Source organism: Eptatretus burgeri, chromosome 9 (assembly GCF_056783735.1).
Source record: "Eptatretus burgeri isolate ZD-2024b chromosome 9, Ebu_testis_v1, whole genome shotgun sequence".
NCBI lineage: Eukaryota > Metazoa > Chordata > Myxini > Myxiniformes > Myxinidae > Eptatretus > Eptatretus burgeri.
Window position 1 is genome coordinate 55,731,199 of NC_140969.1, and position 18,229 is coordinate 55,749,427.

Genomic DNA, 18,229 nt, shown 5'->3' on the forward strand with positions numbered 1-18,229 from the left:
AGTCACGTGGCCGATCGCACGCCGGCGGGCACGAATTCGCAACACTGGTGTCAGAGAGTCGGAAAACAAACTCTCCTGTTTCCAGCTAAATTCACGGGGAATCGGTCCAGGGGTGAGAGGAGCGACCCCCGATTCCCTCCAAATTACGAGCGAGCTAAATTAACCCGTTACGAGAATTAAGATGGAGTCTCAAGGCGAGCGGGAGCTGGGGGTAGTACGAATGGATGTAGAATGTGTAGAATCCATGGCTCAGGATGAGAACCCCGAGCAGGAAATGTTGGTTGTGCAGGAACACGAACTCCCCCAACTGAACCCAGAGCCCGAAATCGGTGCGGCGGCGGGGTATGACACCTCCCCTCCCCCTCTCCACCAAAACCCTCCCCCGATCCCTGCCGAAACGGCTCACCCAAGCGCACCCGACATGGCCCAGCTATTCGCCATGCTGGCAAAGATGAATACGAATACTCAACAAATGAAAAACGAATTGAAGGAAGAAATGAAAGAACTGCGGGGTGAGATGCAGCAAATGGGCCGAAGCCTGCAGGCGGGCATGAAGGCAATAATGGTGGAGCTCAAAATGGCGATGCCACGTGTGGGTGCGTACGAGCTGGAAGGGAGTGCAACGGCTGTCAGGCCCGCGGTGGAGGCGGGTAAGGAGAAAATAATTTGGGGGACGTGTTGGGCGAGAAGCGTGACGGTGACCGAGAGGGAAAAACTAATTAGGGTGATGGAGACGTGCACGAGGGAGATAAGAGACGAGGTGAAAGGAATTGGGAGGAAGAGAAAAGAACAATTAAGACGGAAAGCAAGGATGAGGTACGCGGAGATCGTGAAAGAGCAAGGAGTGAAACAGAGGGAAGGACGGGAGTGACTTAAGGAGAAAGCAAGGTTGACCTACGTAAAGATAAGGGAAAGACGCCAGAAAGAAGCAGAGACGAATAGACACGAGGAGACAACAGAAACTAATAAATGTACAGAGACACGGGAGATAGAGGGTGAATTGGACGGGGTTAGAGATGCACACACACACACGGAGTTAGTAGCGAGGCTTAATGAGGGTGAGCTGGCGGACTGTTTCGGGACCCGGTGCGAGCAGCTTGATAGCCTCCTCCAGGAACGAGGGGAGCGAGGATGCCCCTTGAGGCGACTCACGACCAGGTGGGTTTGGTCGTGCTTTGCGGGGTCGAGGGGAGGAGTGCTGCGAACCGGAGCACGAGGAGCTTGGGGGGTATAGAGGCCCCGGAAACCCTTGGGGTGGCACAAATCCACAGTGTGGTTGTCCTTGTGTGAGTGGTGCAAGGGGCGAGTGCCCCTGCGTGTGTGAGTAAAATGGTGTGCGAGGCTGCAAGTGGGCTGAAGTGTGTGCCTCCCAGCACTCCGGGTGTGAGTGGAAGCCCGTGTATGAGTGAGACACCGCGGGCGAGTGCCCCCGCGTGTGTGAGTGGTATGGTGTGTGCAAGGGAAATGGCACGAGTGAGTGAAAGACCGCGAGTGAGTGGAGCCACGTGAGCGAGGGAGGTGGCACGAGTGAGTGAGCAGCCGAGTGTGAGGGAGACGTCGTGTGTAAGGTCGCTGTGTGTGAGGGAGATGACGGTGGGCCTGCAGCCACGTCTCCCGGGGAGAGTGTAATGGTGAGGTGTGTTGGCGTCGTAACACGCAGGTGTGCGTGGGTGGAATGGCGACGACAACGGCGATGGAGGGACAAAAGCCGATTAGCGGCCGTAGTTGTAATGGGGACCGTGCCGGGTTCACCCAGCAGCGAGCGCGAGGTTCGGGCCATGCAACGCACGAGGCCGCCACGTGCTCGCTTGTGGGAGTGAAACCCGGTCCGGAAACGCCAGCGGTGGATTTGCCGATCCCGCGGACGGACAAAGTTTAGGCAGGTAAACGGATTTGGACCGGATGGGTTCTCCACGCGGGCGTGTGTGTTAAGCTCCAACGGGCAGAGCACATGTGTTCGCGTGGGGAACCCCTCGAGACGTGGGGCTTGTGTTTTTTTTTTTACGTGCCGGATGACGTCATGGCTGCGGGTATGGTTGGAATCCGGCAGGAGGGTGAATCCCTGCCAGATGGTACCGTCCAAGAGGGATGAGGGACGCGAACAGCTGCCATGACGTCACGCCACAGGTGTGCGGCTGTGAATTGCCGTGCTGTTGTGAGTTTCCGTGCTGGTGCTGCGCATGTGGAAAAAAAAAAAACAAGGAAAAAAAAAAACAAGCAAGGGGTGGAAGACCCCCCTGATCAGGGCACAGGATGAAACTAGTTATGGGGAAGGGTTAGCTTAGTTAGACCGGCTCCATGGGGCAGGGGTAAGTCCTCATGGGGCCCATGGAATGGATAAGTTAGAGGGTTTTAGTTGAGATTTAGGTTGGAAAAATGGGACATTTGTGGACAGTGACAGACTTTGGATGTGTAGAGGGGACGTAGCTTAGCTACATTGTGTTAAATGGAACGTGCTGTAGTTTAAGGGACGATGTGGGAGCACGAGTTAGTTAGGGGATGTAGTGAGAAGGATGGCAGAGTTCAGCGGTGTGTGTGTTGAAGAGTTGTGAGGTGAGTACATTGCTGGGTGAGTGAGTGAGGCCAGCGGTTCTGTGTGAATGGAGCGAATGTGTGATGCATGGTGCGATGAGTGATTGGGGGTAGGAGTGACTCCCGCCCAAGGGCCCCCGTCGTCAGTGCAGAGTGAGTTAGGGGGTTAGTTAAATTGACAAAATGGAGGTCGTTATGCTGTTGGTGGGAGTGTAGGCTCGAACCTGTTTGGAGGGGTGCAGGAGCCCTGTTGACGGGCTGGGAGCGTGGCTGCGAAAGGTGAGTATCGCTGAGTTTGTACCCCGGGCACCAGGCTAGTCGGCCGTAGTAGGCCAAGGGCCCATGGGGGGCTCGGAAGCGTAGTGGGCACGGGTGCGCCCACATGGTGCGGGGGCCCGGGGCACCATTAGCCGAGTGGGCAGTGTTGTGGGCACAGGTGACCCTCCAAAAGGGGCCCGGGAAGCCAGCCTGCCACGTGAGCGTTTCAGGGGAGTCGCCATGGATGGCACTCCCCGGTGTTTAGGAAGCTGGTAGGCTCAGAGGCAGTGTAGTGCCCGGGGGTGCCATCGTCGGAGATTCGGCAGAGGGTAGTGCCTGCCAAGGGGAGCCACGCGTCCCAGCCTTGAGACCATGTGAGGGCACGGAAAGAAAATTGGGGGGCGAGGCCCGAAATTCTGAAGACACCAACACAGGCGACGGGAATCTGGGTTTTTAGAACCAATAGCTTCAGCAAGAGGTGCTTGTTGAAAGCCCCGGGGTAGTTTAAGAGTTAATGGTTAGGTTAGATAGGAAGTGTACCCCTCCGCACCATCCATCCCTTCGCTCTCGTTGTGGGCCGCTGGACCCACTTTGGGTAAAGATTGCTGAATTCTGGGGAGGCCATCTTGAGGATTCGTTGGGCCTCGACACAGGACGCTAGCTCTTCCTTATTCCCCTCCGGGAAGGGAACGTTGGGGTTGGGAGTAGGCTAGTAGACGATCGGTTAGCCGAACAGAGACAGTAAAGGGGGGTTAGGGGACGAATAATAGTTGGAGATGTAGAAATAAAACAAACAAAAAAATAAGTTGGGGCTAAATTGGGTTTTACAAATTAAGGGAGTGGGTATGTACAGTGACAGACAAAGTCGATAGGTGGGAGGGAGACAGGTAGGTAGATCCGAGCCCACCTTCTGAGTGGCCAGCACCACCGCACTCCCTCCACCAACCTCCATTGAAAGGCAAAGGCCAGCCAACTTCATCGGCTGGCTGTTTTACTGTGAGGCCTGTACCGGCCGGATCGTCAGCAGCTGTGTTACTTCAAGGCCTGTGCCGGCCGGGTTGTCTGTTGGTGTTTTGCTTCAAGGCCTGTGCCGGTCAATCATCTGTCGGCTGTTTGCTACAGCGGCCTTGTCATGCCATGCCTTGCCTGCCTGCTTTTGCCATCCATGCCTACTGCCCTCGTCATTTTGCCCGTTCAAGTTTCCTTTCCCCCCCCCCCCCTGTTCATTTCCATGTGCGCCAGGATCAGAAAGCCACAGTTTGCAAGCTGCGAGAACTGTCTTGTTGGCATCTACAACACGGGCCTGCTGTGGCGGCCCATGCACCGGCTTTCTTTTGACTTTTTTCTGCCTGCAGAGTCCATTGATCCTGGGCCATGGTTTAGTGTAAAATTTGTAAGTTAAGATGTACTGTAAATATGAGTGCACCCCCGGCATGTATGTCTTAGCGCCGGCAATTTTATTTAAGTCGTTCGTATGAGTGGGTTTGTTTAGTTAGTTACTCAGCCCGCAGGTTATTTATTTTGGGGACACGAATGCCATGAATGTCGCACTCAGGGATCCGTAGGTAAAATGTACTAGGGGAGAACTACACATGATGGCACACAAGAATTTGATGACTCGGGACGAGTCTTTAAAAAGGGGAGGGGGTAGTGTTATGGCTGTGGAAATTCGCAAACCACCATTCAGGTCCCGTAGGTGAGATATCTCGAAAGTACATGTGTAGTTAGCCCCAAACCCGTTGTTTAAATGGAATAAATGTGATTCATTCGGGCTGCAATGCTTTGAGTCGGTCGTTTTTCTTTCTCTATATTTTATTTCAAATAAAACCCAACGAGGAGGCTCAGTGGGCTTTTTGCGCCATTCTTCTCCACGCTTGGTGTGAGAAGAACGTTTCCCCCCCTCCCCCTCTATCCGCGCTGGGATAGCGCCGAACACTCGGTCCGTGGCGTCGAGTGGCCAACACGTGCAGGCGCGAGGCACGCAGGAAAGGACTCGCTTACCACGCTCGGGCACGGTTCGCGGCCAGGCGGGACCACGTCGACGGACATCGGAGAGGGACTCGACACGCTCAGGGAAGTCGCGACTTCCATTTATTTGGGTTCTGTGTAACCGTGTGTGCGTGGCGCCAGTCTGGTGAAGTAAAACTGTTAAGTGTTGCAGTGTGTCGGTCTTAGTCGGTTGTAGCTCTGCGTCGTCGTTGCTTTATTGTTTTTCTTCTTACATTTGCTCTTTGTGCATAATTGTTTTAATTGCTATATGTGTGCTCTGTGTCGGTGTGAATAAAGTGTTTGCATGTTGAATTGTTCCCCGTTTCGCTGCGTCCTTTCCTTCAGTTGAATCTCCATCTTGCTTCACGTAACGGGTTTGTCGTGGGCTTAAGATGCCCGATAATTAATCTGAACCGTCGAGGCCGACGATAACACCGCTCAGTTATCCCGATAGTACGGAAAGGACCGCTTAAGCGGCCCGTGTCTGGAGTCGACCTGCGGCGAGGTGCGATCGCCTGGTCTACCATCTGCGTGGGTACTTAGGTAGGTCGAGCTTGGCGAACAACCCTATCCCACACGGGTGGCCGATTGGCACGATCGTGGTGAGGCCGAAAGGCCCACCCGTGACTAGCTCCCGGCGTTAGTCCGAGAGGGTCACGACAGAATTGTCCGTCCGGTGGGCGACGTGCCGCGATTCGAGTCGTGTGGCCGATCGCACGCCGGTGGGCGCAAATTCGCAACAATATATATGTGTATATATATTATATATATATATATATATATATATATATATATATATATATATATATATATATATATATATCTATATATCTATCCATCACGAATAACACTATAAAACAGAAATCAGTGCCCACTTGTATCATGAAAACAAAATTACCGACAATATAATATAAGTATACTGTGCTTTAAGATATTTGTGTGCTCTGGAGCAAGAAAACCTTTGTCTCGGATGTTGTTTGGTTACCCAGAGTGGCATCTGTGAGGCTGTTCCACACCAGTATGATTGTAGGCATGAAGGAGCAATCATATTGAGCAATTGACCACTCTCTATCTTGCCAGTAAGACCATGCACAGCATAGCTTCAAAGGATGCACTTTCTCTGGTGGACCTTAATGGAGTCCATGATGTTTAAGGTCGCATGGTCTTCAGAAGTGCTGAACACCTGAAAAGATTAATTTAATTAGATTCACAACATGGGTGAGCACAGGTGTCTCAATAACTCCAGGAGAGGTGTGATGTTGGGAGATTTTGTGGCCTTTCAATGTCTCAAGGAACTAATCGCAATCGGCGAAAAATGGGGAAAAAAAACATACACAATTGAGCAGGACTCAGAGAAGAAAATGAGAATCAAAGACATGGATTCACATGTAATTTGATACATTGTCAGAAGCCACACATGGATAAATCACCGACATGGTCAACAGGAAATTAAATCGTCACCTGTCAAATAAGTACACCAGGCTTGGTTGCATAATGGTTCGAGCTTCCACTCTGAGTCTGGAAGATTAGTGGTTTGAACCCTGGCCAAGTCACACCAAAGACGTTTACAAAATGGTATGTACTGCTTCTTTGTTAAACACTTATCATTTAAAAGAATAGAGCAGGGATAAACAATGTTGGAAAGGCAATGGTAAACCACTGAGTGTAACCCTTGACATGAAACTGCTTTGGCAGCACCAACACCCTCAAAAATCAAATAAGTAGTGTGTTTCACAGCAGTGCATACAACAATAAGGAGAGTAATGTGTACAATAAAATTTGATGGACCGGATATCAATTTGAATGCTAATTAGTCAAATCCAGACTTCAGCCTCGACAAAGTATGCAGAAAAACACATCCAAACTCACATCCTTCAAATTACATCCTTTCCTTCCTGAAAGTCCCTGTAGTGTCCATCTTGTTCATCCCGTGTACCCGGCCCAACCCTCTCTCTTCCACAGATCTCCTTATGTCCCCGTTCCCTCCTGTTTCCGTGTTTCCCTCTCTTGCCCCCTCTTCTCTCCTGCTCCCTTTGTTATATTTTTTTTGTGTTAGCTCTTCCATGAGCTTCGACAAAACATACAAAAAATGTGAATAAAATGCTTGCGTTGAATGATGAAACTGAACTTTTGGCCATTGGCAGAAGGTGGTGTGGCCAACCAGGAGTCAGTGGGTGGTGGAAACCTTATGGTTCATTAAAATCCAAGTGCATCATGCCAACCATTTATGTCATTGTAGTTGGAGTAATGGTCTGGAGAATGTTCATTTGGAATTTTTGAGGATTGAGGATCTGTCATTGCAAGGTAACATGATATCCATAGAGCATTGAGGTATTCAGATCCACATCCCTCGTGTGTCCAGATACCGATGAGTTTATTCAGGAGCAGCCTTTGTGCTGTAGGACTGGATTAGGGTATGTTAAATGGACTTTACACAATACTCCTGTCATCCATTGTTGTTAAATAATTACATCACACTTGTAAATCAACCCAATCAAATATTTTGAGATGTGTTAGACCGTTAAGTTAGGTTCAGTGCATAGCACAGATAATATCACATCTGGCTCCATGTAAACGAGGTACAGCGACCACAATTTTACCGGAACTTTGTACTTACTTCCCAGAGTAATATAACCATACATCGCCAGATGTCATTTCCCATCTCAATACCACATCATGTTCCTGGGTTACTTCGGCCAAAGCTGGTCCCATTAGCACACATTGAGGTGCATTCTGTAATTGTTTGCATAATAACTGGAAGTGGCATTTGTTCCTGCATTCAATTCAAACCGTTATGGAATTTATTTCTTCATAATTCATTTTATGTTAGTTTATTAAGTATGAATCCAGGGATATTTTCAAGTCGTCTTCATTTTTCAGTGTTTATGTCACAAAAGTGACACAAGGAAAGATAATTAATGAAGTTCTGCAAGTCTGGTGAGATTGCGAGAAATGATCATTCTTTATGTGGATGCATGAGATGTGATTCACTCTAAATGTTTTTTTTTCTTGTATATAAAATGTTAGTTCATGGAAGAGAGCACAGCTTGAGGGCTAAGGAACAACGCACTGACGGTGCAGCAGCAGGAAAACAGTTGGATGCAATAATCAAGCCAAAGAATGAAGAGGAAATGTGCAGAGAAGAGAAGAGCGGAGGAGATGAAACAAAAAGCTAGAATGAAGGAGTGGCAGGAAAAAGACGAGAGGCCAGCAACCTGTTTGCAATTTGAGAGCAATACGACTTGTGCTTCTGTTTCATCGTGGTAGATGACAATATTTTTGAGGGCCTCTTACAATTGTTGAGAGAGAAGCAGTAGGTCCATGGTTGAGTGACCGTGACTGGATCCGAATTGATGGTCAGAGCTTTGGTCTTTTGAAAATAGTAAAGACTTGACATTGCCAGCATTGTATTCCATGACATTATAAATTGAAGTAAACATACACTTCCGTTGTTGAGAGGATCAGTTTTCACAACTTTCCTGGAAAATGGGAGTGATATTATCCAACATATTTTCAATATGTCTCTACATTTGTTTGTGGATGATAAAGTGACATCACTTGAGATGTGCTTAAGAGTGTGTGTGTGTGTGTGTGTGTGTGTGTGTGTGTGTGTGTGTGTGTGTGTGTGTGTGTGTGTGTGTGTGTGTGTGTGTGCGTGCGTGCGTGCGTGCGTGCATGCGTGCGTGTGTTTGTGTGCAGCACTATGTGGAGGATATATTCAAGCTGAGGGTGGAATTATCTTGAGTCCTGGTTACCCTGATTACTACCCCAACTCACTGAACTGCACATGGGTTGTGGAAGTGTCTCATGGAAAAGGTATACACTCAAGTCTTTTGAGCACATTTGTGTGCATGCGCACACATACCCACTCTCTCTCACACATGTACGCGTGCGCGCGCACACACACACACACACACACACACACACACACACACACACACACACACACACACACACACACACACACACACACACACACACACACACACACACACACACACACACACACACTTTGCTTTAATCATACGATGCATAATTTGAGAAGTGCTTGTTTGTTTGTGGATTTGTTTGTTTGCTTCCTTTGCCTTTTATGCATTCCTAATCAGCCGAACGGAATTTCAACTCGGGAGGTGTCTTGGAAGGTTTGAAATGATAAAAAAAGTTTCAGGGAAGGGGGAGCATTCTTTACATAAATTATCCATGTAAATGTTTCTGGTATAACACCACCCCCGGTGTGAGTGTGGGTGGGGGGGATTACAAGTCAAAACGAGAACTGCACTTGGTAGAGGGCATACCTCCAACAGGCTGAGCAGTTTACGTTTTGTATCCCACTTATGGACTGGATCTTCATCTGGACCATTCATTCTTGTCATACACCAAGATTTAATCGACTCGTTCTTGTCACACGGCTGATTCTTGTCACACACCCAACCTTTCCACCAAATTTCGTCCGAATCCATCCATAAGTTTTTGAGATATCCTGTAATACATTGTTTTGGCCCCATCTCTGAATGCTGAAGAATCACTTGAAAAATTTGAGTATCCGGATCCAGATCCATATCTTCACCAAAATCTAATCAATTTGTCTTTGTAACACAACTAAACTGTCCACCAAATTTCTTCCGAATCCGTCAATAACCTTTTGAGATATCTGTTCACAAACAAACAAACAGACAGACAAACAGGTAGACAAATGGGAATGAAAATATAATCTCTGTCCACCTCAATGAAAGGAGGGAATAACCAAAGAGCTCTCCCCTAATCATCATTTAAACCCAAGTGGCTAAGTGATTGGGTCATTCTTTATCATTTATGTATTGACTGCTTTTGACATTTGCACGTGGTATATGCTTGGGAGCTTCATTGGTATGCATTTCTGTCTGCGCTGTAACTGATGATTCGCCAATAAGCAATGAAACCGGTCCAGCAGCTGAAGGTGGGTGGCATTGGAATTCTCATGTGTGTACTATTTGTGAATGTCTTTACAGCTGTGGAGGAACTCTTGGAAGGGTTTGAAACAGCAAAGGGCTGACCTTGGTAGCCTTTCTTGGTTGCTTTATGCAGCTTCTTCAGTGAATAGATCACAGGAGGAGTTGATTTATTTATGTAATCCTAGCCACCTGGATTTAATTGATGAGGTGAGAGCTGATTGACGATTCCCTCCATTCACAGGTGACAGATGTTGGTTGGTCTTTCCTTATTACTCATATATATGAACAATAATGCAACCAAGAAGGCCTACACAATGTAAGCACTCTGTCATTACCATAGTTATCCTTTGGATCTGTAACCAGACTTTTGGAAGCACAGCTGTTGAGTGGGCCAGGTCAGTTGGTAAAATCGACCCACAAGGATTCCATAAATGACCAGGACCAACCACACTGTCACCATCAGAGCCGTGTGTGTTTTGAGGGACGATGGTCCATGTCTGCCAACAATCTCAGCTTCAGTGAGCCTTGCTGTGCTTGTTTGGCTTGCTGCAGGTACAGCCCATCCAATTCAGCTTGCAGGGCAAGAGTGTCAGCCTGCACATGCTCCTGACAGCTGCGATCGCTGTCCAATTCAGCTTCGAGCTCACCAAAGACTTTTCACCACTTTCTAGGTTTTACTCTTGAAGGACTGCAGTTCAGTATGCAATGCCCTGATCTCCTGGCAAGTGTTCACCTCAGACAGAGACTCCTTACAAAGCTCATCTTCCTCAATCATCTCGTTCTTAACTCCAATCCAACAATCATCATCGAATGGTTCACTCCCCACGACACATTCCTCAACTTCAAGCTCCCTCTCAAGTGGCACAATTCCTGGAGTATCCTTCTCAATCACTGGACTGAAAGAAGTCTGACAGATTCCTTCATAAAGTTCAGCATGGGGCAGCTCATCTTCATCACTAGAATCCTCTACATTCACACCAAGTAGGGGCATTTCCTCTTCAAAGCTTCCACTTGACTTGCCCTGGCTTGATTCAAGATGAGCCCTTGGTCAACGAACAGGAAGTCACAGCTGCTGCATCTTTCTTCCTCAACACATCTTTCTTGCGATTGCTCCAATCCTGGCTCAACAAACTTCAAGATCTGCCTTCTTGAAAGAGCAGAGTTCAGGAAGATCACTTTCCTCACCCAGCACCTTCACAACTTCAATGTCATTTTCCTTCACAGTATCCAATGCATCATTCCTTACTGTACAATCAGCGCAAAACATTTCTGTGGATCCACTCCCAGCGACAGCTGCATTACATTACAATCTGCATTACAACAGCAAGAAGCACCAGACTCGTCGTTCCCTTCTGCCTTGGCATCACTTCACATGGTTCATAAACAATGAGTAATTGGCCTTCACAACTACTATCAGGATCTGAACTCTGGGATTGGTTCAGCGAATTCTTTTCAAAAACATCACTCTCACACTGGTCTGATTGACAAGCATCCTGCTCTTCATCTTGAGATCCATCTGTGACTGTGAAACCACCTTGCCCTTTTTCAAGTTTGGCAATTCTCTCTCCAGAGCTTACATCAGCAAGCTCACCTTCAATTGTTTTAGAATCAGCTACTTGCTTGGGACTTGGCATGTGAACGTCATTGTCACTCTCCTCCACTACATATCCTGCAAGTGGTTCAAACATTGGCTCTGCCAAATCTGCTCAACCTTGTTCAGTAACATTCCCAAAGTCAAAGTGCAACAAGTCCAGTTTAACTTTGTACGAGTCAGTCAGCCCATGCATGGTCTCAACAGAACCATCAATGTCATCATTGAGGCTAACAGAAACTTTTGCTTATATCACCTCTCCCTTGATGGTGTTGTCCCAAGTGTTCAGCTGCTCCTGGAACATCTCATCCATCCTTTCCCCAGTCAAGTGTGACTCCCACTAGCCTTTATCAAACCACAAGCCTCTTTTTCTGTTACACAAGTTTCCAACTGAACTCTTGCACCACCTCAGCCAAACCACCACTCTGGCGCTTCCAAAATCCCAATTTCTCTACCTGCCATTGCATTATGGCTTCCCAGGCGGGATAGTCCTCCAGGTCCTCATTTACTTTGTCAATTATTTTATTTGTTATGACAAGTATGATCCTATCTTTCCTTTGAATTTCCTCCATCTACCCCGCAAGCATAACTGTGTGTGTGTGTGTGTGTGTGTGTGTGTGTGTGTGTGTGTGTGTGTGTGTGTGTGTGTGTGTGCACGCGCACGCGTATGCGTGTGCGTTAGGGTGTTTCATATTGCAACTTTTTTGCGCTAGTCAAGTTGGCTACCCGTCAAAGCTTTCCAATATGGATAAAAACCCCACTCGCCGAGTTTTAAGTTTCCTCCCAAAAATGGCCGCCGGCGGCCATTTTTTCCAAAATGGCGGCCTTTTTCGCGTTTTGACACAAATCGACTCCTACACCTGCTAAAATACGTTAATGTTACTTGATATGTGTATGTTTGTAGATGATTATGATTGCTATGTCTGCTAGCAGTCGGGGACAAGACATTAGGCATCCAATATGGCGGAAAAATCCAAAATGGCGTCCAAGATGGCCGATTTTTGGCCACTGGAAAGCTGTTCCCTCCGATGTGGGTTCTAATATGTCTAGTTATAGGTTTTTGGGTGTGCTGAATTCGTTTTTATGCTCTAAAATGCAGTATATCTGTCACAGAGACATCTGCGGGGGTCATGCTCTCGCATTAAGAAGTAGTTCTTGCAAGTCCGAAGAAGAATTTTGAATATTCTCGCCCTCATTGATATCAGAAAATAAAAATTAAATATTCGAAGGTCAAACATGTATTTATTTAACATGTACAGTATATACACGAATTACTAGTATACTAATGCCAATCATGAATGTTCTAATATGACTTCATGTGTGCGTGCCTATCAGCCTCGATAATCAATAACATTGGCCATGGCATGGCATACATGGCTGTAGCGACATTTCACATTAAAATTTCCATAGTTCAAAAATATCAATGTTCACACTTCGCTTCATATACTTTTCTACATTTTCTGAAGAGTGGATTTCGTGTATCTAGAATAATTCTGCCTGTGCCACTCAACCAACCACTTGAAGCAAAGCTTGCCTTTGCTGTTCATCCCTCGTTTTGTCTATAAAATCCGAAATCAACTTAATTCCACGCTCTGCAAGGTCGTTAACTGCGTGAACATTGGGCACATAGTTTGCGAATTTTTGGTAACCATCACTTTCTGGCCATGTGCTTGCAGGCTCACACATCCATTCTTCATCTAGTACATCATATAGTTCAAGAAGATTGAATAACCGCCACGAGTCGTCATCTATGAAACTGCTGAGACACAGGTCACTACTCTCATTCTCATCCACGTCCGGAAATTTTGGCTTTCCTGAGCTGAGTTGATCATGAGGTAGTCTAGGTGTCTGATGCAAGTTTTGCCATCGTTTCTCGCTCATCTGTGGGCACGTTGGAATCGGCAAGAGTGAAAATTACCAATTGCGGTGTCAAATACCATAGGTGTCGATCACTCCTTCATATATACGCGAAAATGAAGATAACTATATGAAGCGAAGTGTGAACATTGATGTTTTTGAACGATGGAAATTTTAACGTGAAATGTCGCTACAGCCATGTATGCCATGCCATGGCAAATATTATTGATTATTGAGGCTGATAGGCACGAATACATGAAGTCATATTAGAACATTCATGATTGGCATTAGTATACTAGTAATTCGTGTATATACTGTACATGTTAAATAAATACATGTTTGACCTTCGAATATTTAATTGTTATTTTCTGATATCAATGAGGGCGAGAATATTCAAAATTCTTCTTCGGACTTGCAAGAACTACTTGTTAACGCGAGAGCATAACCCCCGCAGACGTCTCTGTGACAGATATACTGCATTTTAGAGCATAAAAACGAATTCAGCACACCCAAAAACCTATAACTAGACATATTAGAACCCACATCGGAGGGAACAACTTTCCAGTGGCCAAAAATCGGCCATCTTGGATGCCATTTTGGATTTTTCCGCCATATTGGATGCCTAATGTCTCGTCCCCGACTGCTAGCAGACATAGCAATCATAATCATCTACAAACATACACATATCAAGTAACATTAACGTATTTTAGCAGGTGTAGGATTCGATTTCTGTGTCAAAACGCGAAAAAAGGCCGCCATTTTAGAAAAAATGGCCGCCGGCGGCGCTTTTGGGGAGGAAAATTCTAAAACTCGGCGAGTGGGGTTTTATCCATATTGGAAAGCTGCGACTGGTAGCCAACTTGACTAGCGCAAAAAAGTTGCAATATGAAACACCCTAGTGTGCGTGTGTATGTATCATTCAACCCTGAAAATTTATATTTTCGTAGAAAAAGCTCTGAAGCGTTAACACTGTTTAGAATAGTTCAGTTATATCCTTTGTATATGTAATAGCCTAACTGTGATGTAATTAATTGTGACAATAGGAATGTGTCATGGTTGATGATGTTTGTACCATATCCAGATGCTGATTGGACTTCAATTCCCTGCTGAGGGGCCTCTGGTAGCTTATCCATGTTGTGTTTGAGCTTGTGGAGTAACTATTGAAATCTAACTATTCGCGTTCTTACTGACATTGACCGTATCATTGCTCTTCGGGTCCTCACCGAACGCAGACGAGAGTTTCAGCAGTGGCTGCTAGCAGCCTATGTTGATCTCTGTAAAGCATTTGATTCAGTGAATTGGAATGCCCTCTGGAGGATTCTTGGTCTTAGTGAAGTGCCACAGAAACTGATCAATCTGATGTCTGAACGACACTCTGGTACTGAGAGTACTGAGAGTGATGTGAGATGTTGTGGTACCATCTCTGACTTTTTCCAGTTATTACTGGAGTTCATTAGAGGTGTGTCCTGGCCTCCACACTTTTCAGCGCTTGTCTGGACTGGATTCTGGGGAGGATGTCGGAGAGATCAAGCTGCAGTGCATCGTTTGGGAATGTCAGGATCTCTGACCCTGATTCCGCAGATGATGCAGTCATCTTTGCAGAGACTGGATATCCTTTTGGGGGCCTATGAGGTGCTGAAGGAGGAGTCAGAGTCACTGCAATTGCGGGTTGACTGGGTAAAAACTAAGATCCAGGCTTTCAGTGACATCTTGGGTGCTGCTAACTTGTCTGCACCTATTTGTGGTGAGGATGTTAAGGTCTCAGAGAGATTCACTTTCCTTGGCGGTGATATTCATGTCTCTGCTGGCTGTGAGCCAGAGGTGAAGAGACATCTGTGTTCGCACTGGGGAGTCGTGGATTCACTGGATCATGGGGTGTGGCGCTGTGAATACCTGTGCAGGAGGAAGAAAGTCCGAATATTCATGTTCTTGGTGCTTCCAGTCTTGCTCTACGGATGTGAGACTTGGACTCTGACCAGGGATCTGAGATGGAGATATAATTCCTTTGGTACCTGGCCTCTACGAACAATCCTCGGCTATCGCTGATCAGACTTTGCGTCCAACGAGCGGTTGCTGAGAAACTCAAATGAGATTGGTTACCTGCATAGTCCGTAAGTGTCAGCTGCATAGTCCTATGGACATGTCTCATTTTTGTGACGCTGATCCTGCTCACCAGATTCTCTCAGGGAGGGATCCTCGTGAGTAGAGGAGGTCTATGGGCCAACCACGTGCCTCGTGGTTGCAACAGGTTGATCAGCATCTCAAGGTGATGGGGATGAGCCAGGCATCTGCCTGGGTGATAGCCAGATGGAGGCCCCTGGGATACCAGCAGAAAGTGGATGCAGCAACGTGCTGCTCCCATACCTGGCCTGACATATTTGTTCTTTGTTCCTTTCACACTTCTTTCTAAAAAAAATTGATTTATTCTAATTCTTGCTTTTCTTTTCTTTCATGTCTTTTACTCTTGTTTCTCTCTTTCTTTGTCTAAGGAGAAGGAGAAGTGAATTATTGCGGAATGTTTTCTGTCAGGCTCACTTGGTTGCACCTGGATGGGTTTGAGGGGAGTGGAGTAGTGGCTGAAACCTGACTCCTATCCCTGTTCTTCCTGATGACTGCATCTTTGCTCTCTACTTATTCAGATTCCTTCTGATGACTCCAATGCAGTATTTTGTCTTCCATTTTGCTTATGTAATGGATAGACGCTGTCTCCCCCGCCTCCTGTCTGTGTCTAAAAATCTCAATCCTTTGTCCCTATTTTTGTGCCCTTTCCTCTGTAAATCTTTTTCATTGCGTCTTTTACATGTTCACTCTTGGGCTATGCCTTGCGGTGCGAGTTTTCTTGCCAAAACGATAATTGATGGCAACGCAGTCCAAGTCATTGGCAGCTGCCGAGGTGAAAGGGTCACGGGTGGATTTGCCCCACGCATGGACTGATCCAGCATCCAGTACCCAATATTGAGTGGGAGGGGGTGGGGGGTTGTGGCTCAAACATGATTATTCCTCGGGGATAAAAGGGTGGAGCGAGGATGGAAGTCAAGAGTTCTCGAAATCGTTGCAAGAGAGGCTTCACACCTAGCTCGCTCCTGGTTAGCCAGAGCTACTCCCCACCACAACCAAAGCCAAACTCCCTCCTCTCCTCGGTGAGAGGGCAAGTGGGAAGATCAAGTGCCGGGACATGTGGTGCGCATCCCTAACAGGGATTCAAACTACAGACTCCTGAACGACTCTGCCGGTTTGACCCAGGACCTCTTCTTGGCTTGTGGAATCCATGTTGCCTATCTCTTGTGGTGTGTCTGTTGGTCCCAAAGGCTTCAACATTTAAAGATCTCTGATTGGTTATTTTGTTCATGGGGCATGTATCGGTTGTTAAGGGTTATTGGTTTGTTGCATCATTATTCGTTGATTGCGCCTTGTATTCCCTTCCCCATGACCATTGATTATTGCTTAATTAAACAATTCTGGTCTCAGGGTGAGTTCAGGATGTTGTGGTCCTTCCCCTGCTAATTAAGGAAAGCCCATTGAGGTTTGATTGGCTGCAGATATTAATCCCCACACACCCATTCACACCTCTCCGGACCACTTAGCCTAATTAGGGCGAGGCGATTGGTGATAATTAGCATAGCACTCGACCGGCTGAGAAACCCCAACCAGTGCAGTATTGTAACTTGTGAGCACGTGGTCTAACTGGAGTTCTTTGAACCAGTTGAGCATTATGGTCGCATTGAGGTGACTTGCCAGATTCTGCTTAGGCAACTGGCATGACCGGAAAACTACAACAACAAATACAGTGGGGTGCAAAAGTAGAGTCCACTTGAATCATTGCCAAGCTTTCTCAAATCACGATTTCAAACAGAAATTTATCATAATATTTAAGATATGTACTGATATTCTTTAATTAATTATAGTTACGATTGACTGAGACTTTGTTTTAACAGAATAAGGGTAAATACATTTGAGAGAAAGATAAAATTATGGCAGCAGTCTGACAATGCTCTGTACTGCATTGCAACACTGTTGAGAAAAGATTGACTGAAACATTATCCAAAAACTAATGAAATTATTCCCAAATGGATTTGAAGCAGTTCTCAAGACTAAAGGGGGGTCACACTGATAATTATTGATTATAGTTGAAGACAGTACACCCCACTGTGGATATGTTTTATTATTTTTAAAATATCTTTGATTGTCTGAATGGTCATATGCACGGAAACATTTCAGATTCGATATTTTTTTCTGTGTAGCCTCTGTTGTCCCTGGTTGTTTTCTTGCCAACAGTTAGAAATGGGGTTTGAACTCTGTTTTATCCTGATGTTTGTTTTTTGTTTTCATTGCATCATCAAGGAATTAACATCAAACATGATGTTCTTCATTTTGTATGTAGTTTTTTTTTTATTTGTTCTTGGCATAAAATGTGTTTCACCTATCAGGTGTGGAGTTCATGTTTCACACATTCCACCTGGAGAACCTACATGATTACCTGCTGCTCGCGGAGAACGGAAGTTTTGCACGTCCGCTTGCACGTCTTACGGGGTCAAGATTGCCGGATCCTGTTCGCGCAGGCCTCTACGGCAGCTCCAGGGCTGAGCTGCGATTTGTCTCTGACTTCTCTATGTCCTATGAGGGATTCAATATCACCTTCAGAGGTGAAAATATGGCATGGTTTCTCCGCTTTTGAACTTTGTCTTTTTTCAAACTGTGGCACGTTACTTCTTTAATGGAAAGGTCATTACAGGCCCCTTGGTTACTTGATGCTCCTGAGAATCTTAGATACAATTTTTTTTATCCCATTGAATCTCATTAAAATCCCTCAGTCCAGACTACATATATATATATTTTATATACATGTAGTTTAAAACTAAGTTAATTTTACTAGCAACAAATGGAGAGAATTGGGATCAATATATGTGTGTATGTATATATATATATATATATATATATATATATATATATATATATATATATATATATATATATATATATATATATATATATATATATATATATATATATATATATATACATCCCTACATGTGGAGTACTATCATACTCCATGATAAAGTATAAAATAATA

The 18,229-nt window shown here is 45.9% G+C and overlaps 1 protein-coding gene across 1 annotated transcript in view; it reads left to right on the top strand.

The window, feature by feature from the left end:
* CSMD3 (CUB and Sushi multiple domains 3) overlaps positions 1–18,229 on the top strand; it is a 1,047,538-nt gene that overhangs the window by 586,073 nt on the left and 443,236 nt on the right. The window contains exons 21-22 of the mRNA XM_085893781.1: positions 8,479–8,595; positions 17,586–17,801. Of these exons, the coding sequence (XP_085749907.1) occupies positions 8,479–8,595; positions 17,586–17,801 (333 nt within the window). The remainder of the gene's footprint in view (positions 1–8,478; positions 8,596–17,585; positions 17,802–18,229) is intronic.